Source organism: Leopardus geoffroyi, chromosome A1 (genome assembly GCF_018350155.1).
Source record: "Leopardus geoffroyi isolate Oge1 chromosome A1, O.geoffroyi_Oge1_pat1.0, whole genome shotgun sequence".
Taxonomy (NCBI): Eukaryota; Metazoa; Chordata; class Mammalia; order Carnivora; family Felidae; genus Leopardus; species Leopardus geoffroyi.
In genome coordinates this window covers 87,610,299-87,633,324 of record NC_059326.1, presented here as the reverse complement: position 1 = coordinate 87,633,324, position 23,026 = coordinate 87,610,299, and the positions used below count along the sequence as shown (strand labels likewise).

The 23,026-nt window shown below is 50.1% G+C and overlaps 1 protein-coding gene across 1 annotated transcript; it reads right to left on the bottom strand.

Moving 5' to 3' along the window:
• Nucleotides 1-2,191: 2,191 nt before the first annotated feature.
• LOC123600930 (butyrophilin-like protein 10) lies at nt 2,192-11,108 on the bottom strand. The gene is made up of 6 exons (XM_045483467.1): nt 10,918-11,108; nt 10,266-10,619; nt 9,390-9,671; nt 8,119-8,310; nt 7,382-7,405; nt 2,192-2,861 (listed from the first exon to the last, which is right to left on the bottom strand). Exons 1-6 carry the CDS (start codon nt 11,009-11,011, stop codon nt 2,263-2,265), a joined length of 1,545 nt encoding a protein of 514 aa, XP_045339423.1. The 5' UTR covers nt 11,012-11,108; the 3' UTR covers nt 2,192-2,262.
• Nucleotides 11,109-23,026: the final 11,918 nt, after the last annotated feature.

Genomic DNA, 23,026 nt, shown 5'->3' with positions numbered 1-23,026 from the left:
CTGTGGACAGGTCCCATTCCTCCTGCATAATTTGGGCTCAAAGATATAAGTATTAGCCTCTCTGGCTGCCCTGAGACTACCTTAAACCAGTGGTTTACAATGACAGAAATGCGTTTTCTCAGGGCTGTGGAGGCCAGGAGTCTGAAGTCAAGATGTCACAGGGCTGTGCTCCCTCTGAAGGCTCAGGAGGGTCCCTTCTGCCTCTCCCAGCTGCCGAGCTCCCAGGCGTTGTGGATTTGTGGCCTCCATCACCACATGGCTGTCTCAACCCTCCTCCCTTGTCTCATAAAGATCCTCCCTGATCCAGGATGCTCTCACCTCAAGATCCACCCCCCACCTTATCACCTTTGCAAAGACCCCATTTTCACATGAGGCCACATTCTGAGGTCCTGGGTGGGCAAATCCTCTAGGGGCTACAACTGAACTCACTGCAGTTTCTCAGGAGCTGCAAGTGTTTGCCTGGACATCTGCTCTGAAGACATCTGCTCCAAGTTTCCCCAAGTTTTCTTCCTTCCTTCTTCTTTTCCAACACAAGTGCATCCTTCACCATGACCCATGCTGTCCCTACATTGTGATGTTGACCTGTGACTGCCTGATGCCCTTTGAACCCAGGAGGAGCTGGAGGCCCACGTGGACCCCCACAGCTGCCTCTCCACTTTGTGACCCCTCTGTAGGGCACCCTTCTGCCCCCAAGAGCCCTGTAGGTGGGCACTGGGAGGCCTGTGCCCCATGGCAGAAGGGCATCATGGGACCATGGGTAGGCTTGGGAGAAATCGGAGGGCATTCCCGGAGGGATGCAGGTGCATCATGGCCACCATGGGGCCCTTACTGTGCACATCCTGGGTCCCCATCTCTAGGGAGCAGCAACACAGCCCTCTGGGGTGGGGGGCATTGGGATGAAATGAGACATTCCCATGTTATGTGCAAATGCACACAACTTGCTTAAGGTAGAATCTCTCTTTCATGTCTGGGTGTGAGCACACACACTAACCAACAGAATGTGCACAGAGTGAGTGTTGAGTTACCCTCAAGGTCACATGGGGTCACAGCCCAGGGACCCTCCTTGGGAGAAAGACCCCTTCCATGTCTGGGGGGCAAGCCTTCACTCTACATCAGATCTGGCAGCTGCAGCCAGGGGAGGCACATGATGGACCATCCCAATCCTGCTCATGCCCCCATTGGCCTCTCCTAGCACTCAGGGGACCAGCCTCACTGGGGAGCCCTAAGCGCTCTCCCCAGGAGCTCCCGGGCTCCTTCCAGCTTCCCTCCATCATCATACCCGTAAGTAGGGTGGAAGCAGCTTCTGGCAGTGGTTTGAGTCTCATCTTCCCTCCATGCTCATGCCTTGTTTGATTCCACATCCACACTTGTGTCTAGGCTACTCTCTCTACCCACATGCCCTGATTCAACCCTGACCAACCTCAGGGAGCCCTGGAATCTTTGGCTTGGCCTCAATGTAGCTCTGTCTGCACCGACATGCTATGGTGAGGTGGGAAGACAGAGGCATCCAAGGTAGACCAGATGACAAGGACTTTGTGAGTGTCAGAGAGTGGAGGAGAAGGGGAAGTGGGTAGGTAGGAGAGGGGTGTGGACAGGAAGAAGGTGGGAGAGGAGGGAATGAGCAAGGCTAGCATTTACGGAGCAACTACTTCATGTCTGGCACTAGGCTCAACATTAAACATATGCCCCAAATTCATTTCAGAAAATCACCACACAGCATGTAATGATATGGTGTAACAGTCAGCTTGGTCTCTGTAACAAATACCACAGACTGGGAGGTTTAAACAACACATTTATTTTTTTCCCAGTCCTGGGAACTGGAAGCATGAGATCCAGGTGTGGGCAGGGCTGGTTCCTCCTGAGGCCTCTCTCCTTGGCGTCCACACACCATCTCTTCCCCGTGTCCTTACACGGTTGTCCCCTATGTGTGTCTATGCCCTGATCCCCTCTTCTATTAAGGACCCCAGTCACATGGGATCAGATGGGATCAGGGCCTACCCTAGTGACTTCCTTTTACCTGAAGCACCTCTGTAAAGACCCCATCTCCAAATATAGCCCCATTCTGAGGCCCTGGGGGTTGGAGCTTCAACATGTGAACTGGAGGGGACATGATTCAGCCCATAATATACTGCCACTTTTTACAGGGAAGGAAAATGAAGGTAATAGGGGATTATTCAGAAAGGTTCACCCTTGTATGTGATCTAGCTGGGACTTAGAATGGATACATCTCCCCCAAATTGGTGACAGGCTGGAGCAGAGAGATCATGGGTCTTGCTGGAGGAGGGTTCCCACCCTGTCCTGTCCCTCACCCTGAGGAGGCCCCAAGGCCTCTGGGGGCTGCCGTTCTGAGCAGATGGTCAGGGGGCTGGGGTCATGTGTCCAGAGGCAGAAGAATGGCCTCAGGGGTGCCGAGAAGGACAGTCCGGAGAACGCGTAGATGAGGGATCCATTGCTCACGCTGTAGAAGGAGATTCTGCCTGCATCACAGTCCAGGAAAACGCCCACACGATGCAGGGGCTCCGAAGGGTGCAGGCGAACTCTTGGGAAGGCAAGTGCCCAGAACCCCTTCTTGTACAGCTCCAGGGCCCAGAGTCCGTGCTGAGGGGACTTGGGGATCCTTCCCTTCCGATCCAAGCTCTCCAGACACACGCCCAGGTTCCAGGCCTTCCTGTGCCCCACCTGGACCTCCCAGTAATACCTCCCAGCTGAGAACTGCTCCAGGCCCAGCACACAGGGGTCCCGGTCGAATCTGCTGGGGGCGTTGGGCAGCTCTTGTTCAAAGAACAGCCGCCTCACAGTCTTCCTGTCCTCAGAGAGAGCGAGCTTGGGGCTTGCAGTGCCAGGGTCCAGGGATGGGCTCACTGCAGGAAGAGGAGAGGATCAGGTTTAGGGGTTGGGGTCCCCAACCTGTGCTCCTGCATGGAGGTGGAACCATGCCTCCCTGGGAATCCCTGTGCGTCCCCGTTCTCTGTCCAGGACCCTGTGCACACAGGCCATCCCAGAGCAGCAGAGGCGGCTCCAGGGGGAGCCAGGGAGAGCCAGGGGGGATTCCTATGAGGGGACAGGGGGGCACACTGTGAGATAGGCATTGCTCCCAGGGCCCCGTGTGTCAGGATGGATGTGGATGTGCATGTGCGTGTGCATATGCACTTGTGTGTGTGGGGGCTATGTGGGCGTGCATGTGAGAGACAGAGACAGGGACAGACAGACACAGGTAGACATAGAGAGAGAGATAGAGAGACAAAGACAGAGAGAGGCAAGGAAAGAGAGAGACAGAGACAGAGAGACAAGGAGAACAAGGAGAGATACACATAGGGAGACACAGGAAGAGAGATAGAGGGAGACTGAGAAAGGTATGGACACAGACAGAGACAGAGGAAGAGAGACACAGAGAAAGACACAGGGAGACAGAGATAGAGAGAAAGACATAGGAGGACACGTGAAGAGACAGGGTGACATGAAATGAGGTCACAGGTGCATTGATGCCATTGGACAGCTCTGGGGTCAACCACTGAAGGGGAGATCCCATCTGGAAAACCCTGAGAGACACTTTAGCAGCCTCACAAACTGAGATGAACACCTTCCAAAACAGATCCCTTCTCTCCTGTCCCACCATCCTTCTCAGAGCCCTCAGGCCCTCATCATGTCACCTGGGGGAGGGTCTGTCTACACCTGAGAGGCAGGGAGGGTGGGGATCAGTTGGGAGCCCCAGCTGCCTGTGCAGGCACCTTCACGACAACAGAAACCTCCTGGCTGGTGTCCACTCTTGCCCATTCAGTAGGCATGCTGCTGGTTGCTGGGGTCTGCATACGATGCCCCAGACACTCATGTTTCCTGACCATCCATCCCTGTCACCTGGACAGCACACACGCTCTCCTCCTAAAAGAACCACAACTTTCTCCCCGGTCTCTACTTCCTTCTGGAAGGAACCCTGCTCCCTTTCGCTTTCCAGCAAAGACTAAATGTTCTCCCCGATTTCTCATTGCTGCTTCCTGAAGTCTTCACCCTCTGCTCCATGCAAACCCTTTCCCTGTAGAGTCTGGGCCATGCAGATTGAGCCCACCCATGTTCATATCTATGATGGCCAAACATGGACTCACTAGCTGAACAATGGGCCCGGCTCCTTCTATTCCAAATTCCCTCATCATTAAAAAATATTCATGTCAAAAAACAGTTTGAGACTTACAAAGAGGTTGCAAAATACCATACACAATATGCCCATGATAACATCTCATATAACCCACAGTAATAGGATCAAAACCATACAATTGACATTGATACAAAAATATTCTATAGTGACTTCTTGCACACCACAGTACACCTGACTGTGGAGAACCACCTGTGCCCTTGTGCACTGATTCCTCTTGCACACCACCCACACCTGTCACTGGAGCTCATCCTGTGTCCTTGTGTGCTGACTCCTCTTGTACACACCCACACCTGTCCCTGGAGCTCATCCTGTGTCCTTGTGTGCTGACTCCTCTTGTACACCACCCACACCTGTCCCTGGGGCTCATCCTGTGTCCTTCTGAACTGATTCCTTTAGCACACCACCCACACCTGTCCCTGGAACTCATCCTGTGTTCTGTGTGCTGACTCCTCTTGCACACCACTCACACCTGTCCCTGGAGCACTGCCTGTGCCCTTGTGTGTTAACTCCTCTTGTACACACTCACACCTGTCCCTGGAGCTCACCCTGTGTCCTTGTCCACTGATTCCTCTTGTACACCACCCACACCTGTCCCTGGAGCACTGCCTGTGTCCTTGTGTGCTAACTCCTCTTGTACACACCCATACCTGTCCCTAGAGCTCATCCTGTGTCCTTGTCCACTGATTCCTCTTGCACACCACCCATACCTGTATCTGGGGCTCATCCTGTGTCCTTGTGCACTGACTCCTCTTGCACACACTGACACCTGTCCCTGGAGCTCATTCTGTGTCCTGGTGCACTGGCTTCTCTTGAACACCACCCACACCTGTCCCTGGATCTCAGTCTGTGTCCTGTGTACACTGATTCCTCTTGCACACCTGGCTGTGAATCTTCTCCTGTGCTGTCCATCACGTATGCGCTGGACCCTTGCACACCACCCCCCACCTGGCCACAGTGTAGACCTGTGCTCCATCCCATCCACAGCTGCTGACTATCTTCTCTGCATCGTCATTGTCTTACTGGTTTTCTTCCTCCCTTCAGGCTTCAGGCATCTTCACACCACATGGTTCCTTTTAGGCAACAGGCATGCTCTCCTGCCACGGACCTCAAAGTAAAACCACAGCAAACACAAACAGAACCTTCCCATTCCCCACTCACCAAGTCTTAGCTCAACTACACAGGCAATAAATTTGAGACCTTCCTCCCAGTTCTCTCCACAGGAGACGCCTCTCTTTGTACCATGCTTGCCAGTTTTTCTGGGCCATGTTCCCGGGTTGACCTGACTCTACTTCTCAGGTGCACGAAAGTTGATGCTCCTTCAACACACTGCACCTGCACATTTCCATGGTGAAGTCTCCCTTGGCCCTCCCACAACCACTGCTCTAACCTTCAAATACCAGGGTTCTCCAACGCTAGATCTTGGATCTTTCTTGTTTCCCTGTATCTTCCCTTTTTAAAAAATCTGAATTCTTTTCCAAAGAGAAATTTTTAAAGAATAATTTTAGGTGTAGCAAAAAAATGTAGCACCCACACGTTCAGTTATACCAGATATTTGCCATGGACCCCAATTCCTGTCTTCAGTCCCGATTTCTCCTGAGAGTTCCAGACTCGCATATCCAATGATTCATCTGATGTCCTTAGCAGGATGTCTGAGAACAGCTCAGTCTTAGGAGGTCCATGGTGATTTTCACTTATTTGGCCCAAATCTGCCCCAAACCTTCTGTTAGATGGAGCCAGAAGGGCCAGAGACTTATGCAGTTGGGGGTCACCTTGGGCTGCTCCCTCTGCCTTGCCCCTTCTGGACCGTGCTACTTGTGGCCCCAGGACTCATCTCGGGGCTGTATCCTCTCCTCCATCAGTGCTGCTCCCCTGCTTACAGGTTCTCACTCATATTGCACGGTGCTTCATGTAAAGTCCAGGCCTCTACCTCAGCCTCCCAGGCTCTGCAGGGGCACACACAAGCCTTCCTGCCCTGTTGGTACCTCTTCCACATGCCTAGCTGTCACACACCACAGACCCCACTCTCCCTGCCACAGGGGCGAGTTCACCCCTCCTTGTATAGCTGTGGTCTTGCCATCACCCACTCCTTCATTTAGATGTTGGCACCCCACCATTCCCAGGGGTCTGGACATCCCACTTGAACATGCTCCTGGCCATCCTCCTAGTATTCTGGCTCTTTCCTATCACAGTTATTCCAGATTTAATAATTAAAAAAACAAATGCTGACTTGTGGCTCACATCCCCACATAGACTCTATGCTCCATGAGGACAGGAGGAAGCTGTACATTCACTAATGGAGGCCAGTTGCTTGCACAGAAGATATCTGGTCATGGTTGTAACTGAATGAATGAATGGAGACTGGCTTCTCTCTGTCTCTTCCTGGGCCCTCACCATGTGGCTGTGGTGGGACAGGTGTTCCCAGATCCCCTTCCTGCTTTCATCTGCCCAGCTCGTGGCTCGCAGTACTGCCCCTCCTGTCCTTGGGGGTCCCTCTCCACACCAGACTCTCCCCCCATGCTTTCCACCTATATGGTGCCCTGGGGCAGAAAGGCACTGGTTCTGCACTCTCTGTGCTAACAGTGTCCCCCACAGTGGCTGTTCCTTGGAAGAGCTAGCTCTCTCGCTGCCCGGGCTCTGCAGCCTGTAAACAGGAGCTAAGGTCTCTCAGGGCAGCAAAACTTGGTGTTTACAGCCATAGAACCAGCATTTAGCACAGCATTTCTGCACCCTGGAATAGAAAGGAGAACACACGCATACCTGCACATGCATACACACACACGAGTACATGTGCACACACAAATACACATGTGCATGTGGGTGCACACACAAGTACATGTGTGCAATGTGTGCACACACAAGTACATGCGCACACATGTGTGCAATACGTGTCCACAAGTGCACGTGCACATACAAACACATGCGTGCACACACATGCACATATATGCACAGACACAAGTGCATGTGCATACACATGCACACATAAATACACATGCACACACTGCACACACGAGAACACATGTGTGCTTATGTGCACAAAGCACCACACATGTGCATGTGCACACACTAACAAATGTGCATATGGCACACAGGCACACAGGTGAACACATAAATGTATACCATGCACACACAGCACTCACACATACACACATACATGCACACTGCACACACACGTGTGCACACATAAACAAACATTCAGGGAGCAGACGCTTCCAGCCCCTACATAGTCCTCACCATAGATGACGTCCTCTGGCCAGCCTGAAATGAAACAGAAAGATGTGAAACTGTAGGGTTGCACTGACCAGATGGGGCGAAAGCTCATGTTCTGTGAAGCTAAGTCAAAACAGGATGTAATGAGCTCTCACAGGGACCCTGTAAAGGAAGAGCAAATATCCCTTCTTTAGTGCCCAAAAAACAATCCAGGTCACTGTATTCCTAGGGAAAGGTTTTGTGGGGCGTAGCCTGATGGCCCAGCCTTCCCATGTCTGTCATAAAGACACATCTCTGACCTGTTCCCCTGATCGGGGCCTGACAGCTATGAGCAAGGACACAGGAGGCAGGGAGGAGAGCAGACAGGTGAGTGGAATGATCCATACGGATGATGATCCCCGCGCTCACAACAAGATCCTCTCAGGTGACAGGCTTGCTGCTGTATTTGTTGCTTGAGCATTTTCAGGATGTTGTCATCACCCTCGACTGATAGACTTTCCCAGGTTCAAGCTCACATCTGTCTCCACAGCAGAGACCCGCCAGTCTTCCCCAAGTCACCCAGTGAAGAGCAGCCAAACACCTCTTAGTGATGGAGGATCTCACTGGGCATGTGGTAGGTGGGAAGTCCCTGAGCTGGGGCCTGGGCAGGTCTCTCCCATTCCTCCTGTGCTTGAGGGTACACAAAGGAGGGACTTCATGCTGGGCTCTGCACGAGTGCCCTGGCTGGAAGGGGCATGTCTGTCCCACTGGGGCCTGCTTACCTTGGGACAGCTGCTCCTCTTCTCTGTACAGTTTCTCTTCTTCCAACTGTACCCTATGCCTGTCCCTCTGACGTTTCCAGAAAAGACAGGTGGCTCCAGTTGCTACAAGTCCCACTACAATGAGGATCACAGGCAGCACTGTCCTCCACGCCATTGATGGGAAACTTCTGGACAACTGAGCTAAAAGAGGGTCTGGGGAGGTGAGAAAGCCAAGGTAAGAGAGTGCCTGTGTTCTTAGGACACACATGCCATAGGGTTAATGAGTCAGGGGGCAGGTGCTTGTGAACTAACCTGACATGACCTGAAAACATGTGTGTGCCTTTGCACAGACAGACATGGACAGACACACAGGAGAGAGTTGGTAGACAAATGGCAAAAGGTTAAATACTGAGTGGGTCTGCATTCTGTGTATCATTCCTGCAAATTTTCTGAAACTTGAGGTTGTTTAGGAGGAAAATTTTATACAGAGTGAAACTTGGAAGCCCCCAGGTGTCCTTCAGAATGTGAATGCATAAACAGGTTGTGGTTCATCCAGACAAGGGAATACTGTTTACTGCTAATACGAAAGGAGCTATCCGTGCAGCCACTGTGGAGAAGATGATGGACGTTCCCCCCCAAAATAAAAATAGAACTACCACATCAATCCACTTCTGGGTATTAATCCAAAGAAAACAAAAATATTAACTGAGAAAGATAATGCACCCCTACATTTATTGCAGTGTTATTTACAATAGTCAAGATATGGAAACAGCCCAAGTGTCCACCAATGGATGAAAGGATAAAGAAAAAAATATATATTTGTACAACGGGATGCTATTCAGCTATAAACAAGAAGGAAATCCAGGCATTTTCTACAATATGGATGCACCTGAGGGCACTTTGCTGAGTGAAGTTAGACAGGGAAAGATGTATAGAGTCTCACAGATAAGTGAAATCTAAAATGAAACAAAACACCATCCAAACCTCCAGAAAACCAGAAAGCCTAGTTTATAGATGCAGAGAACAGATTGGTGGTTTCCAGAGGTGAAAGATCGGGAAGCTAATGGGTGAAGAGGGTCAAAGGTGCAAACTTCCAGTTATAAAATAAGACCCAGAGAGGTGACATACAGCATGGAAACTATAGTTAACTACTGTGTTGTATAGTTGGAAGCTGACAGAGACTAGATCTCACAAGGTCTCATCATAAGGAACTATGCGGAGTATTGGATATTAACTACTGACTGTCTGGGGTGCTCAGAGCTCTTGAGGCCTGGATGGAGCAGAACACTCACCAGGTAGGCAGATCTTGGCCTCCATCCTCTCCTGGAGGAGGGGGTTGGAGATAGAGCAAGAGAGGTTCCCCACGTCCCTGTCCCAGACAGTCACATTGGACACCACCGCAAAGAGGCCCGTTGTTGGCGACGCTGTGAGTTTGGTCGTGGAAGGTAGGGTCTGTCCCCTGAAGTCTCTCCACTCCACCTGGGGCTCTGGGTACCAGCCCTCCGAGGTGCACTCTGCCCTGATACCTTCATCCCAGCCAGCTCGCACTTGGATTCTGGGCTCAGAGCCCAGCCCTGTGGGAAGAGACAGGCTTTGCAGCCTCTGCAACCATTACCATTTCTGACAGAAAAGCACAGATCCTGAAAATTTCCAGCAGGTATCAGGGTTTTTCAGACTACTTGCTCTGTGTAATATTTATATGCCATATATGCTACCCTCTTCTGAGAAACCACAGAACAAAACAGAAAAGGCCCAGGAGGATCAAATACCTTTCCTGTATTGCAAAATTGGTGTCTTTTCCTGTTTCTCTCTGTATCTCTTTCTGCCTCTTTCCTTCTCTCCATACCTCTGTTCCTTTCTTTGTGGGGTCAGTGTGGGTAACAGAAGCCGACTTAGAAAATGAGCCAGGCGTCCAGAACCTGCCTGTTCTAGTGCATTATCGCATTTTGTGGGACACGTGTAGACCGACACAAACACATTACAGCACGCTGTGGGACGCACTCAGGCCAGGCCCAAACATGTTAGAGCAAGCTGTGGGACAGGCCCAGGCCACTGCATATGTGTTAGTGCATGCCGTGGGATGCGTTCAGGCTTGGGCCATGATCAGATGATCTGCAGCTGGAGGATAAGTGCTAGGGGAGACCAGAGGCCCTAGTGGCGACCCTTACCTGCCACCCTTAGCCACAGGGTGGTCTCTGCAGACGCCATGCCATCTTTGAACTTGCAGTGGAAGGTCCCGTTATCGAACGCCATGACATTATGTATGGTCAGAACAGCTTGGTCTTGGGCCAGCCCGGACATCAGGAAGGTCGTCCTGCCCTCGTACTGCCACATCTGCTCTTCAGGCACATCTTTGCCTTTCCTGCGCAGGTGCACAGCTGGGGACAGCTCCTCCCTGTACCACCTCACCTCCATGTCCTTCACACTGATATTGAGGGACAGATGGCATCGCAGCTTCACACTTTCCCCCACCATAGCCAGGACCGGTTGGCCGGGACCAGAGACAGAGAAATCGGCTTTCCCTTATGAGGTCATAGCAGAAAGCATGGGTTAGGCCAGGTGAGAGGAGACCATGGGCCATCCCCCCCACAGGGCACAGGGTCCCCACCCCGCCCCCCCCAGCCTGTGCCCAGTGTCTTCCCCTGCCCACGCCCAGGGGACACCTACCCACACACAAGTTCTTCAACAACACCCCATGCCCTTGTCCAGGGTCCCCAGGGAAGGACTGCTTGGATCCAGTTTAGCCCCCTACTGTGTTCCTGTTCATGCACAGGCTCCCTCCTAACATGGCTCATGGGAGGGTGGGGAGAGTTCGCCTACCGTTTGCAGAGAGGCTGCAGGACAGAAGCTGCAGGAGGAGGAAGATGATGGAGCAGCTGTGTGGAAAGATGTCTGGACCATGTGTGTTTGCCATGGCTGCTGGAGACAGAGAGGCCTGAGCCCCAGATATTAGAGACAGGGCAGGACTGAGTTAATTTCTGTCTCTCTTGGTTTCTGTCTCTGTCTCCCTCTGTTTCTGTCTTTCTGTCTCTGTCTCTCTCTATCTCTGCCTGTCTCTGTCTCGGTTTCTCTGCCTGTTTCTCTGTCTCTGTATGTTGCCTCTGTCTCTCTCTGTTTATGTCTCTTTCTGTCTTTGTCTCTCTCTGTCTGTCTCTGTATCTCTCTGTCTCTCTCTGCCTGTTTCTGTATCTCTCTGTCTCTCTCTGCCTCCATCTGTCTCTGTCTCAGTTTCTATCTCTTTCTCAGTTTCTCTCTGTCTGTCTGTCTCTGTTTATATCTCTCTCTCTGCCTCTGTCTCTCAGTTTCTGTCTCTTTCTTTCTTCATCCCTGTCTGTGTCTGTCTCTTTCCCTCTCCTACTCTATCTCGCTCTGTCTCTCTTTCTTGTTCTCTCTCTCTCTCTCTCTCTGTCTTGGTGGGGGATGAGTCAACACTGGGAGGCTAACGGAAGTGAAGAAACATGGCTAGGGGAGAGAAAGGTCCCTTTTCACTATCTTGGCCCCTCTTACTCCTGCACAAGTTGCTTACCCTAGAGACAGAGACACAACAGTGGCCACCTGCTCTTGTGTCCACCTACTTGTGGATGACCTTTCTCTTGTGGTCATGTGTCTGCAAAACACCATGGACACATCCTCCTGTGAACAGGCTCTGTCTCCTCACCTGTTTGTGTAGGAGCCTTGCCCGACCTCTGGCTGTGCTCTGTCATGGAACATGAGCACGCTGGGAGAGAAAAGTCACCCCTGGTCAGGCGACTCCAAGGCCAGAGTCAACCCTCTTACAGCCCAAGGAAACTCGCAGTTGGAGGAGGGAGCACTCGAGCCAGAGGGCTCCTAGACAGACATGGCCTGAGGCCAGCATACTCCGAAGATTTATTATTTATGAACTCAGCTTTGAGAACAAGTGTTCTGAACCACATGTGCTGGTCTGGGCGATTCGGCCCAGCACCTCCTCATGCAGGACTGGCATGAGGAGGTATGTTGGCACTTGCCCTCATTCTCTTCCACGCTTGTCTTCCTTTGGTGAAAGCCTCTGGGGTCTCCCTGTCACTCAAGAATAGGGGAGGGGTGGAGAACACAGACATGTGGATGAGTGCCCTTAAAATAGAAAGTACTCACCTTTCCAAATAGTAGTAGGGCTGTAGGGCTTCCCAGGGAGATTCTGTGGCCTTGAGGGGATCGCTTGACTTCTCCACAAGTTCCAGGAAGGTGTAGAACAAGTCTTCCAGACGTGATAGGAGAGAGATGCGGCTGAGCTACCCAGCTTCTATAGAATCCTAGGACTTTCTGGGAAAATGACCAACTGTGCCTTTCTGGAAGGTGCAATAGAAAAAATAAATAAACCAAGGGCTTCTTAAAGGGTGTGTTTGACAGAACTGAACACACTGAGTGTTGGGGAGCAAGGTCCTGGTAGCAGGAGATAAGGGGAGAGAGAAAGACCCAGCAAGGAACCCCCGGGGTGGGGATGGCTGTCTGGGCTGGTGCCAGGAGCCCCTAGGTGGAGACCTGGCTCTTGAGTGCGAGGATCCAGGCCAAGGGCAGAGGCTGGGGGACTCAGATAAAGTTTCTGCATTATCAAAACACCTCCAGTCCTGGACAGGCTGGGCCTGGTCCCTTTGGGAAAGTTTCTCATGTTCAGGTTGAAGTTGGTCAAATTCTAGCATTCGCCCCCCACCCCAGACTCCTGTGCAGGAATTCAGGCCACCTCCTCCTCCCTGTCTGGGGCCATGACAGTCTTTCCTCACTGGGGACCTGACTTGGGCTGGGCTCAGAACACTCAGCCCCATTACCCCTTGTGTAAGACACTGACCTGAACCCTACCTGTTCTTCCCTCCTGTTGACCCAAAAGTCTGCACATTTTCTGGGAGAGTTTTGGAGGGAAAAAACAGTTAGGGAAAGTTTGCGTCCCTCCTGGAGGTGGGATATTTGGTTGAATTCAGCAGAATGTTATGGACTGAAGATTTGTGTCCCCTTCCCAAATCCGTGCTCACACAGGGACTGATGCTGCCAACCCACACCGTCCTCTGTGTTCCTATCAGGAGAGCGAACTATTTGGTAATCAAGTTGCTCCCCTGTTCTATATAAATATGAAGAGTTATGTTGCCACTCATTTTCATCTCCCCGTGCATTGCTTTAAGCGGATAATGACATCATCTAAAACCCAGGTTGGGTATACTTCTGAGTCAGGATGGAGGACTGGGGATGTGACATAAGAGGAAGCACCTAAGGGGTTTGGCAGCCGTGATGGAATGGATCCTGAAGGTGGGTGCACCTGGACAAGTGGTCCTTGGTGAGCATGCACATGGTCTGCAGCCTTTTACCTGAGTGGGAAGAGCTCCTGGAGAGAGCAACCAAGGCCCTCAGGGGCAGGGATAAACCCCAGATGGGGACGGGCTCCCTGAGTGCAGGTGGAAGGAAGGACACAGGGGGCCCCAGACTGTAGAGTCCCATTGCCATGGCATGTCCAGGACAGGCACATGCAGACAGACAGAGAGCAGATTGATGGTGGTCAGGCAGTGGGGATGAGGGGGGCAATATAACCACAAAGCAGTTCGGGGGTTTGTTCTGGCACGAGACCCAGGAGGTGGCCGTACAAGCCTATGTCAGTGTGCTGCACGTCACTGGATCGTTCACTTCAATGTGGTTGACTTTGTGTTATGGGAATGTCACCGCAACTGGAAAAAAAGAAAAAACCAAATGGAAAACACATAAGGTAGAAGGGAAATCTCCAAGTTGCGGGCTCCCGGGCGCCCACTGCAGGGATGCGTGTGCAGTCCAGCACCCTGCTCCAGGGATGCGCCAGGACCCAGTGAGCTCGTGTGGTCCAGGCACACCTGCACCTGCCTTGAGCCAGGCTCCCTGCAGGGTCTGTCCTACAGAGGGCAGAGGCCCTAGGAGAGCTGAAAGGCCCCTCCCCGTCCCCCCCCACCCCGCGCCCATCTGCCCCTGCCACATGCCAGCCTCTTGTTTCGTGCCCTGGGCTGTGCTCACAGAGTCTTTTGGGGTCCTCCCAGCATTTAAGCTGGTGTGTGCCCTCCCCCAACCCCATCACGGATACTTGGCTCAGCTCTCCAAGTCCACTGGGACTTTATGGCTTGGCCGCAGGCACCGCCTGGGCCACCCCCTTGCAGGACCTACCCCCTCTTCTGGCTCCCTGGCCTCCAGTCCTACAATGGGAGGGCTCCTTCTGCACAGTAGGTCCCCTGTCACGTGATCTCTGAGAGGCCCTCGGTGTCGTGCACTGGCCTCAGTGAAAAAGGGGGCAGTGCCTCCACCAAAAGATCCTCAGGGGCTCCTCCAGGGGAAGGAGCAGCTGGGGGGAGAGGGGCGTCCCTCAGACAGATGACACAGGTGCCAAGTGGTTGGGGTGGGTAGGAAAGGTGAGATGTCCCCAGAGAAACACTGTGGTGTCAATGCAATGACGCGCTTGGGTCATCCAATTCCTGGTGGTTGTTCTTATACACATATCTCTGCATGGGTCCTTTGTGTCCCCAGGAAAGGAAGCGCTTGGCTCACCCAGTGCCTGGTGGTAGTTCTTACCCACAAACCTCTGTGTGGGCCTTTGTGGTCCTGGGAAGGCAAGGGCTTGGGTCATCCAGTGCCTGGTGGTAGTTCTTACCTACAAACCTCTGTGTGGGCCTTTGTGGCCCTGGGAAGGGAAGGGCTTGGGTCATCCAGTGTCTGATGGTATTTCGTACCCCCAAACCTCTACGTGGGGCCTTTGTGGCCCTGGGAAGGCTCTAGTGAAATAGGGAGGAAACTCTTTTCCCTCCTCCAGGGGAGTTTATGTTCTGGCTCCTCCCCCTTCTCCCCTCCCCATCAGTCTCCCTACCCCTCCTCCTCCCCCCACTTCGTCCTCTCCCCTCCTACCCTGCCCTCCGCATGCTCATCTCCACTCCCCACCCTCTTCCCTTCCATGGTCTCCTCCCCACTCCTCACCTTCTCCTTCCCCTCAATCGCGTTTCCCACTTCTCTTCCCCTCTCACTACTCCCCTCCCCTCCTCCGCCTCCTCCTCCCCTCCTCCCCTTCCCCTTTTCCCCACTTCCTCTCCTCCCCTCCCTCTCCTCCTCCCTCATTCTCCCTCCTTTCCTCTGCCTCCTGCTGGTGCTCAACTGTCCTTCCTCCCCTCCCCCTCCTCCTCTTCATATCCCAATCCTCCTCCCCTTATTACTCCTCCTGCCCACCCCTCCTCCCCCCATCCTCATCCCTCGTTGTCTCTCCTCACCTCTCCTCCTCTTCTCCCCTCTCCCACTTCTCCTCCTCCCCTCTGATTTCTCCCTTCCTCCTCCCCATACTCCCTCTCTTCCCTTCCCCTTCTCTACCTCTTCTTCCTACTTCCCCTCTTTCTCCCCACCCTCCCCTTCCCATCTTCTCTCACTTCCCCCTCTTACCTTCCCTGTCCTCATCTGCTTCTTCTCCCTCCTCCCTTCCCCTCCTCTCCTTTCCACTCCTCCTCCCCTCCCCCTTCCCCTCCTTGTCCTCCTCCCTCATTCTCCAGCTCCCCTCTACATCCTCCCCTCCCCTCCTCCACCCGCTCCCCAATACACTCTGTGGCTCCCGCATGACTTGGCAGACTTAGAATTCTGCTTCCTTTACAGCCTAGTTGCTCTGCTGATCCTTCTCTGGCCTCCAGGGCATCTGGGCCTGGTGTGGGCTAGGACTCAGCGCTACTGAGTCGCAGGAGACACAGGACCCAGGGACAGTTCCAGCAAGCCCCCCAATATCTGGTGAAGGGTGAGCTCCTTTACCTTCTAGTTGCCATTTTAAACTGTGGCTTTGTTTCTGTGTCCTGCACAGGTGGATCTACACACACAGCTCCTCCCTGCTGTCCCTCCCCATGCAGTTCCCAGAGCCAGGAGTGGGGTCCCCGCACTGCCAGAGTCTGTCTGTCCTGATGCTCAGTTCCTCCGGAGACATTGCTGTATGAGTAGGCGTGGATTTTGCGTGTCCCTGGAAGAGCTGAGTTCAGCATCCTTCTCATCTCCGTCTTAGACCTGGCCCTCCTGAGCCACTTTCTTTCTCATCTCCTGACACTGTGTCGATTGCCTCTAATCTGCAGTTTTAATGGTTTATGGCACGTTGACCTTTCTGGCTTTATCCAGCGTCAGTTCCTTTTCCTAGCAGCCTGGGGCCTTCTCTGCTTTCCCTGCACCAGCAAGGCAGTATGTCAGTGCTCCCTGACCAGCTGACACTTTGCCCTCCTACAGCTTCCCACGTGTGAGATATGAAATCAGCAAGGACTGGAAAATAAAAACCAAGAAACAAAAATCATCTCAGCTGATAATCAAAGTAAGAGGATAAATACAGATAAATCCAGCTGCAAACTTAATAGGAAACCTCATGTAGCCCATGGTCATGCAGCAGGTGTGAAAGGGCCAGAAACAACCCCCGTTTTAATAACTCCTGTTTCACACAAGTGAGGCCTCGTATCCCCTTTCCTGCAGTCCATTACCTGGGATGATCTACTACTCATCTACCCTTGCCTCGTGACCACAGGTCATGTTTAATTAGTCACTGCTGTTCCCAGTCTTGCCTCAGACACAGCGTCTGCCCCCAAGTGGCCTTCACATCCCTGGACCCTCCTCAGAATCCTTCAGTGGGAACCTACACCTGACCAGGAAGATCCACCACCCCCTTTTGCCAAGTGCACACCCACAACACTCAAGACACCCTCCCTCACTGTACAGGCTGGGGAAATCTGGCTTTGGTCCTGGCGGTCCTTCCTGCTTTGGCTTACACAGACCATCCTTAGAATGCCCCTGTGGGGTTTGTCTCATCTTGTTCACCCATACTGTATATGGATCTAAGTCTTGGGCATATTTTCAGAGATGATGTACATGTTTCCTACTCTACTATCTCATAAAAATCTCAGGTCTCTATCTAGTATTTATCTTGTAAATAAGCTGCTTGATACATTTTGTTTTGGGTTTCAAAACTGCTTGGTTGAAACATATATCATATGTGTGACATACACACACACACACACACACACACACACACACGTGTTCTGTGAAAGTGTCAACATAATGAGCATCCATCTCTCCCAAATTTTCCTTGTCTCCCTTTGTGATCTATCCCTCCGGTCCCTGCTGCTGATTTCCAGGGCCCACTGACCTGCTTTTTGTCACGATAGATTAGGAAATACAACCTGCCCTATAACGACAGGAAACAGCCCATGGTTAGTGACTGACTAACCACACTAACTGATGAGGAAGTCAAGGTTCACACAGAGGCCATCTAGCACTCTGGAGAAAGTCACAGCAACAATACTTTTTTTGTCTATCCCTCATCTGTTTCCCAACTTTATTCACACATTTCTAAGACCCTGAAATCCCTCTAAGATTGGCTTCTGGCAAAAATAATACAGGCCTAAGTTTTGATCTTTTCTAAAATTTTAGGAGTTTTTTTTTTAATTTTAGGAGGTTTAAAGCTAAGTGTTGTGACATTTAAAATTTTCCCAACCTTCCTGTGAAACATGGACAAATGCTACATACCCCATCACTCATTGGAATAAGGGAGTTCAGAGCAGGAGGTCGTGAAAAAAGAAAAAGCCGACACCAGGCATAGCGATAAGTAAGGAGAACATCGCTGCTGAGGAAGGCAGCTGGACTCCAGCCAACAGTCCAGGTGGAATCTGAGGGGCTGAAAGAGAATCCAGAGATGGGAGTGAGAGATGTAGCTTTTTGAATCATTCATAAGCTGTATCAAAGAAAGTGGAGATTTCTTTTTGGAACCCTAATTTTCCTGTCAAATAAAATGGGGTGTTGTCAGTAATGTGCTGACGTTGCTATATTTGATGAAGGTAGCAAGCACAGCTTTTTTATTTCCAGCACCGTGTAACTTGGCGACCATGGCAACCAAATACAGTTCAAAACGACAAAGGGTATAGGAAGTATATGTTGTGACTGCTGTGTTGGAGGACCCTCAAAACCAACGTACATAAATAGGCTCAGAATGGGAGAAGAATCCGGGGTCAGTAAAAACGCCGTGAATGGGAACTTCCTGTCTGGACAAGATGGCGTAGACACACTTTCTCTGGTCTCTCCAGTAAGCACCAATATAAACCCTGGAAGTAACATGGGGATCACCCAAAGTAGAACTCTGGAAAGCAGTGAGAAGGAACACCCATCCTATTCTTCACACCCATCCTACGAAGGGACTCATCTGGCGTTTCTCTCCATCAAGAAGCACAAGACAGCCATGTAGCCTCATTCTTCTCTGGATTGCCTGGAGAACCGCTGACACCGAAGGGGACCCCGAGCCCAGTTCAGTCTGGATGGGATAGACCTGGATCCTGGAAATGATGAGCACCACTGGAGCTGCCTTCTTCCCTGTGGGAACTCAGGTGTCCCTTCCTGTTGGGAGATGCTGAGGCACCAGACAGCACCTGGAGAAAGCACCAGCACACCCACGAAGCATCTGCAGGAGGGACCACTAGAACCAGCAGCACCTGCAGGAAGGACCTACCAGAACCAGGCAGTATCTGCAGGGGGCCTCCCACAGCAACAGCCATTCCAGGGAGACACACACTCACACACACACACACATGCACACACGCACGCACACGCACACACACACACACACACACACACACACACCACATCATGTCATAATGTATTCTGCCTGCCTTCTGCCCTCCAGGGGATCCTGTCCAGGCTTTGTGCTCACAGATGTTGACAAAGGGGCTCTGGGAGTCGAGGGTTCAGGGCACTTAGAAGCACGTGGACCCAGGAAAGTTCTCCATGTAAGGGAAACTGCTCCTGTACCGCATGCACTTTCAGGGCTGCCCTTCCTGCTGCCTCTCCGTGCTCCTCACCTTGCTCTCCTCAGGATTAGGGCAGAAGCTCTGAGCACCCGCCAGAAGTAGCAGATCGCAGTACTCAGAGCAAACCAGCCAGGCACTGGAGAAAACAAAGCCTCTGGTCCAGGCAAGAGCAGCCCAGTAATATTCATTGTAGTCAAATGAGAACTCCTGGAAGCCTCTTCTGATTCGATAAGAAGGATTATGCATGCTAATTGGATAATCCTATTGGGCATCAACCAACCAGTGAGAAAATAGAACATTGAGTCAGCTCTACCTACAGGACTTTCCAAAGATGCCTGGGTTATAGCACCTGCATGCTTACAATTCATTTTAATGATTTTTAAAACCTTAAAAAAATAATGAATGAGGCCAATGCATAGACACACACACATGCAGAAAAAAACAGCATCCTTAGCCTTATGAGGAGCTTTGAACTTTAACATTATTATCTCAGGCTGTTCCATTTTATTGCATTTTTCTCCTTTTTTCCTATGCCATTGGAAATCCTTGGGGGCCCTCCCAACTCTCACCTCTATATCTGCGTTTCTTTACCAGACTGCCCCTAGGCACAAGTACATCATCACCTGATGTTTGGACAAAACAGTGAGATGCTGGGAGGCACTAGTCATAACTGTGGCCTCCACACTGTCCACAGGCTCAGGCACTAAAGGAAATTCTCCACCTGCTGATACAAAAGACCATGGGGGAGGGGAAGGAAAAAAGAAAGATTAGAGAGGGAGGGGGCCAAAACATAAGACACACTTAAAAGCTGAGAACAAACTGAGGGTTGATGGGGGGGTGGGAGGGAGGGGAAGGTGGGTGATGGGTATTGAGGAGGGCACCTGTTGGGACGAGCACTGGGTGTTGTATGGAAACCAATTTGACAATAAATTTCATATTTAAAAAACAAAACAAAACAAAGCCGAACTCTTGAAGTGAAATAAAGGGTTAGATTCTGCCTCCCCCCCCCCCCCCGAAAAAAAAAAGTAATTTAGATTTATGCTGACATACTGATTTTGTTACTGGTAACGAAAGAAAATGTTAGTGTACAATGAACAGAAAAAAAATTGGGGAAGAAATTGTTTTCATACAGATGTTTAATAACTGATTACTGCTTGGATATATTTCTACAGTTATTTTCTCCCTACTTCTAGCATTTCCACTTTCTAAATTTAATAAATAAAATAAATTTCATAAAAATCAAAATGAAAGTCAATTACCCACATAGTCACAATCCAGAAATAATTTTACAAGGAGTATCATAACATAGATTCTTTTCAGTTTTAATAAGAAATGCATCTATAGGTAGAAATTAGAGTCCTCTTTATCTGTCATCCTAGGTCATCCTCATTATCTCCATGGGGGAAATTTGTAATCATTTCAAGGTGTCCTTCCAATCCCTATTATTTTTTAAACTATAATTTAAAATTATACATTTTATTATATGTATAATTTTTATAAACCTTCTTGTTCTTCACTATTTCTGATATTCAGAGTAATTTCCTAGGAACACACATTAATTTAGTTGCATTTAACGTTGAGACAGTGCTTTATCAATGAACATATTTTGCAATTATCCTATTTCATTTTGTGACACTTGGACATTAATGCTATTTCTACTTTCCTGTCATCACACATCCTTCCTAGTGAAGGCAGTGGTGCAGAGCTTCATGTATTCTCCTGTAGAGTCTTTCTGAGGATATTCTCATGGGAAAAATTTCTGGTTCATTTGTTGTCTGTGGTAATTTTTTTTCTTATTTTCATCCACTTGCATGTATATTTTCTACTGGTTTCAGCATTTTGCCTTTGTGCATTCTGAAAATATAGATGCGGTGAGTATATAATTGTACTACATAAACTTTTCATTCATGATGGTTCTGTTGAAAAACACTGGTGCCCCTACAACACAACAGTAGAAACATAACTTACCACAGTATGTAAATAACATGAGCATCACTCTCCCTGACGTATCGTGTCGCTTCTTTCAAAGTCTGTTGGGGATTGGTCACTGTGCATCTGTTATTAAATTCACACATAGCTAGAAAAGCTTGTAGTTGTGTTGCCCCCTTTGATGCTTAGTGATGAGTCCACAAAATTTTTGCAAAATGGATTTTCCAAAGAGGAAATTGGTCAACAGAGATTCAAGTGCAGTGAAGACATGCAAAGAGAGTTTAGATTAGAATCCAATGTAAGTGGACTCATACAAACACAGTTGTTCATGGGAATGTGGACATAACCTATGTTCAGTTGTCTCCAGACCTCCATCCAGAAGAACTCAGTGTAAATAGCACGTTCAAAATAATGAAGGAAAGCAGTTTTGACAAAAAGGTGGAGATATCCCAAAGTAATTGATGCGACCAAAAGTATTCACATTAAAGTAATTTTCAGAGATATGTCACAACATTTAAAGTGCAAAGGATAAAAGGTTGGATGCTGATTCAAAACTAGGAGGAAAATGACAATTTTCCAAGGCATAGAAAAGATGCTCACTCCGTTTTATGTAACATGCCAAAAAGTAGAAAGGTGCAGGAGTTTTGACCTTCCCAAACTATGTTACAAAGAAAGGCTGCCTGTGACTGTGTGTATGGACATCTATGGAGTAGGGCAGTGGTTCTCTACTGGGGTAAATTTGTCTTCCTGGGACTTTTGTCAGTGTCTGGAAATGTATGGGATTGCCCCAGTTGGTGGCTTCTACTGTCAGTTTTCTTGAGTGTGGAGGGACCTGTGACTTGTTCTAGACAATTTAATACGACAAAGGCCATAGGAAGGCACCCCTGTGATTACAATTCATCATATAAGGAAGGACTTAGTACACTGGAGAGATAGACCCTTTGCTGGACTAGGAAACATGCCATGTCAGGAGACTTCAGGTGCCCTCTCAGATCTACAGTGGACCCATATGAAATTCAGTAAGAAGCTGGGTCTCTCAGTCCTGCAGCCACAAGGAAATGAATTCTGCTAAGAAGCCAAGTGACAATGGAAGCAGAGTCGTCCTAGGTTGATCCTTCAGATGATAACGCAATGAACTGTTACATAGCTGAGAAAAGAATACCACCTGTAACCCCTGAGCTTCTCTGGAAACTTGTAAATGGGGGTTTATTTCTGTTGCCTTAGGGCAAGGCTTGGGGAAAGAATTAGGGAATTACTTCAGGAGAGGATAGAGTTCAGGGAAAGAGAAATCTTTCCAAAAGAGAGGTCTTACAGCCAAGTGAATCTCTTCCAAATGGAATGTCAGAGGTTGGGGATTTCTGGCATGGGGTTTTGGGGAGAAGATCAGTGGAAGCGTCAGTGTTCAGATCCTGATGGAACAGGGCCTCCCAGGTCCCCACTCCCCCTTCAGGAAGGATCCAGAAAGATCCCAAATTTGGCCTTATAGACACTAGATGCTGGACAGATGGTCCCACATCTCTGGGTCAAGTGACTGTGAGTTGGGGGCTGCTGAGGAGCAGTGGTTCCTCAGTGCTACTGAGAGCACTGGTTCCTGGGGACCAGTGGCTCTTCTGACATAAAGGAAGGGTGAGGTGGCGGGGTACAAGGAATGGATGTGCTGTGGGCATGGCTGGAAACACTTCCCACTGGTGATATTCCTAGTTCTTGGAGATGTAAGTGCCCCCCTCATTCAGGGCTGGGGGAGGTGGTCTCAGAACCAATACTAGGAAACCCAAAATTTCTGTGTTCTCTGGGCTTTCATTGGCTATTTTTAAAAAATGCTTATTTAATTATTTTATTTGAGAGATTGAGAGAAAGCTCGAGCAGGGGAGGGGCCGAGAGAGGGAGACAGAGAATCCCAAGCAGGCTCTGCACCATCAGCATGAAGCCCGATGCAGGCTTCAACCCACCAACTGTGAGATCATGACCTGAACCAAAACCAAAAGTTGGATGCTTAACCGACGGGGCCACCCAGGTGCCCCACCTTGGCTCTTTATGTGTGTGCTGCATTTACAATAATGGTGATGTTTGCCATCTTCAAAATACCTTCAAAATACCTGTAAAGAATAAGAGTACTTATTCACGCTCTGTTGGCCAGAGCATACAGTAGGAAACATGCTTGGTATTGGGACTTTTCATTAATACATCTAACTTCATGAAACCAGGGTCACCAGATTATATGAGATGCATTTAGTCTATTC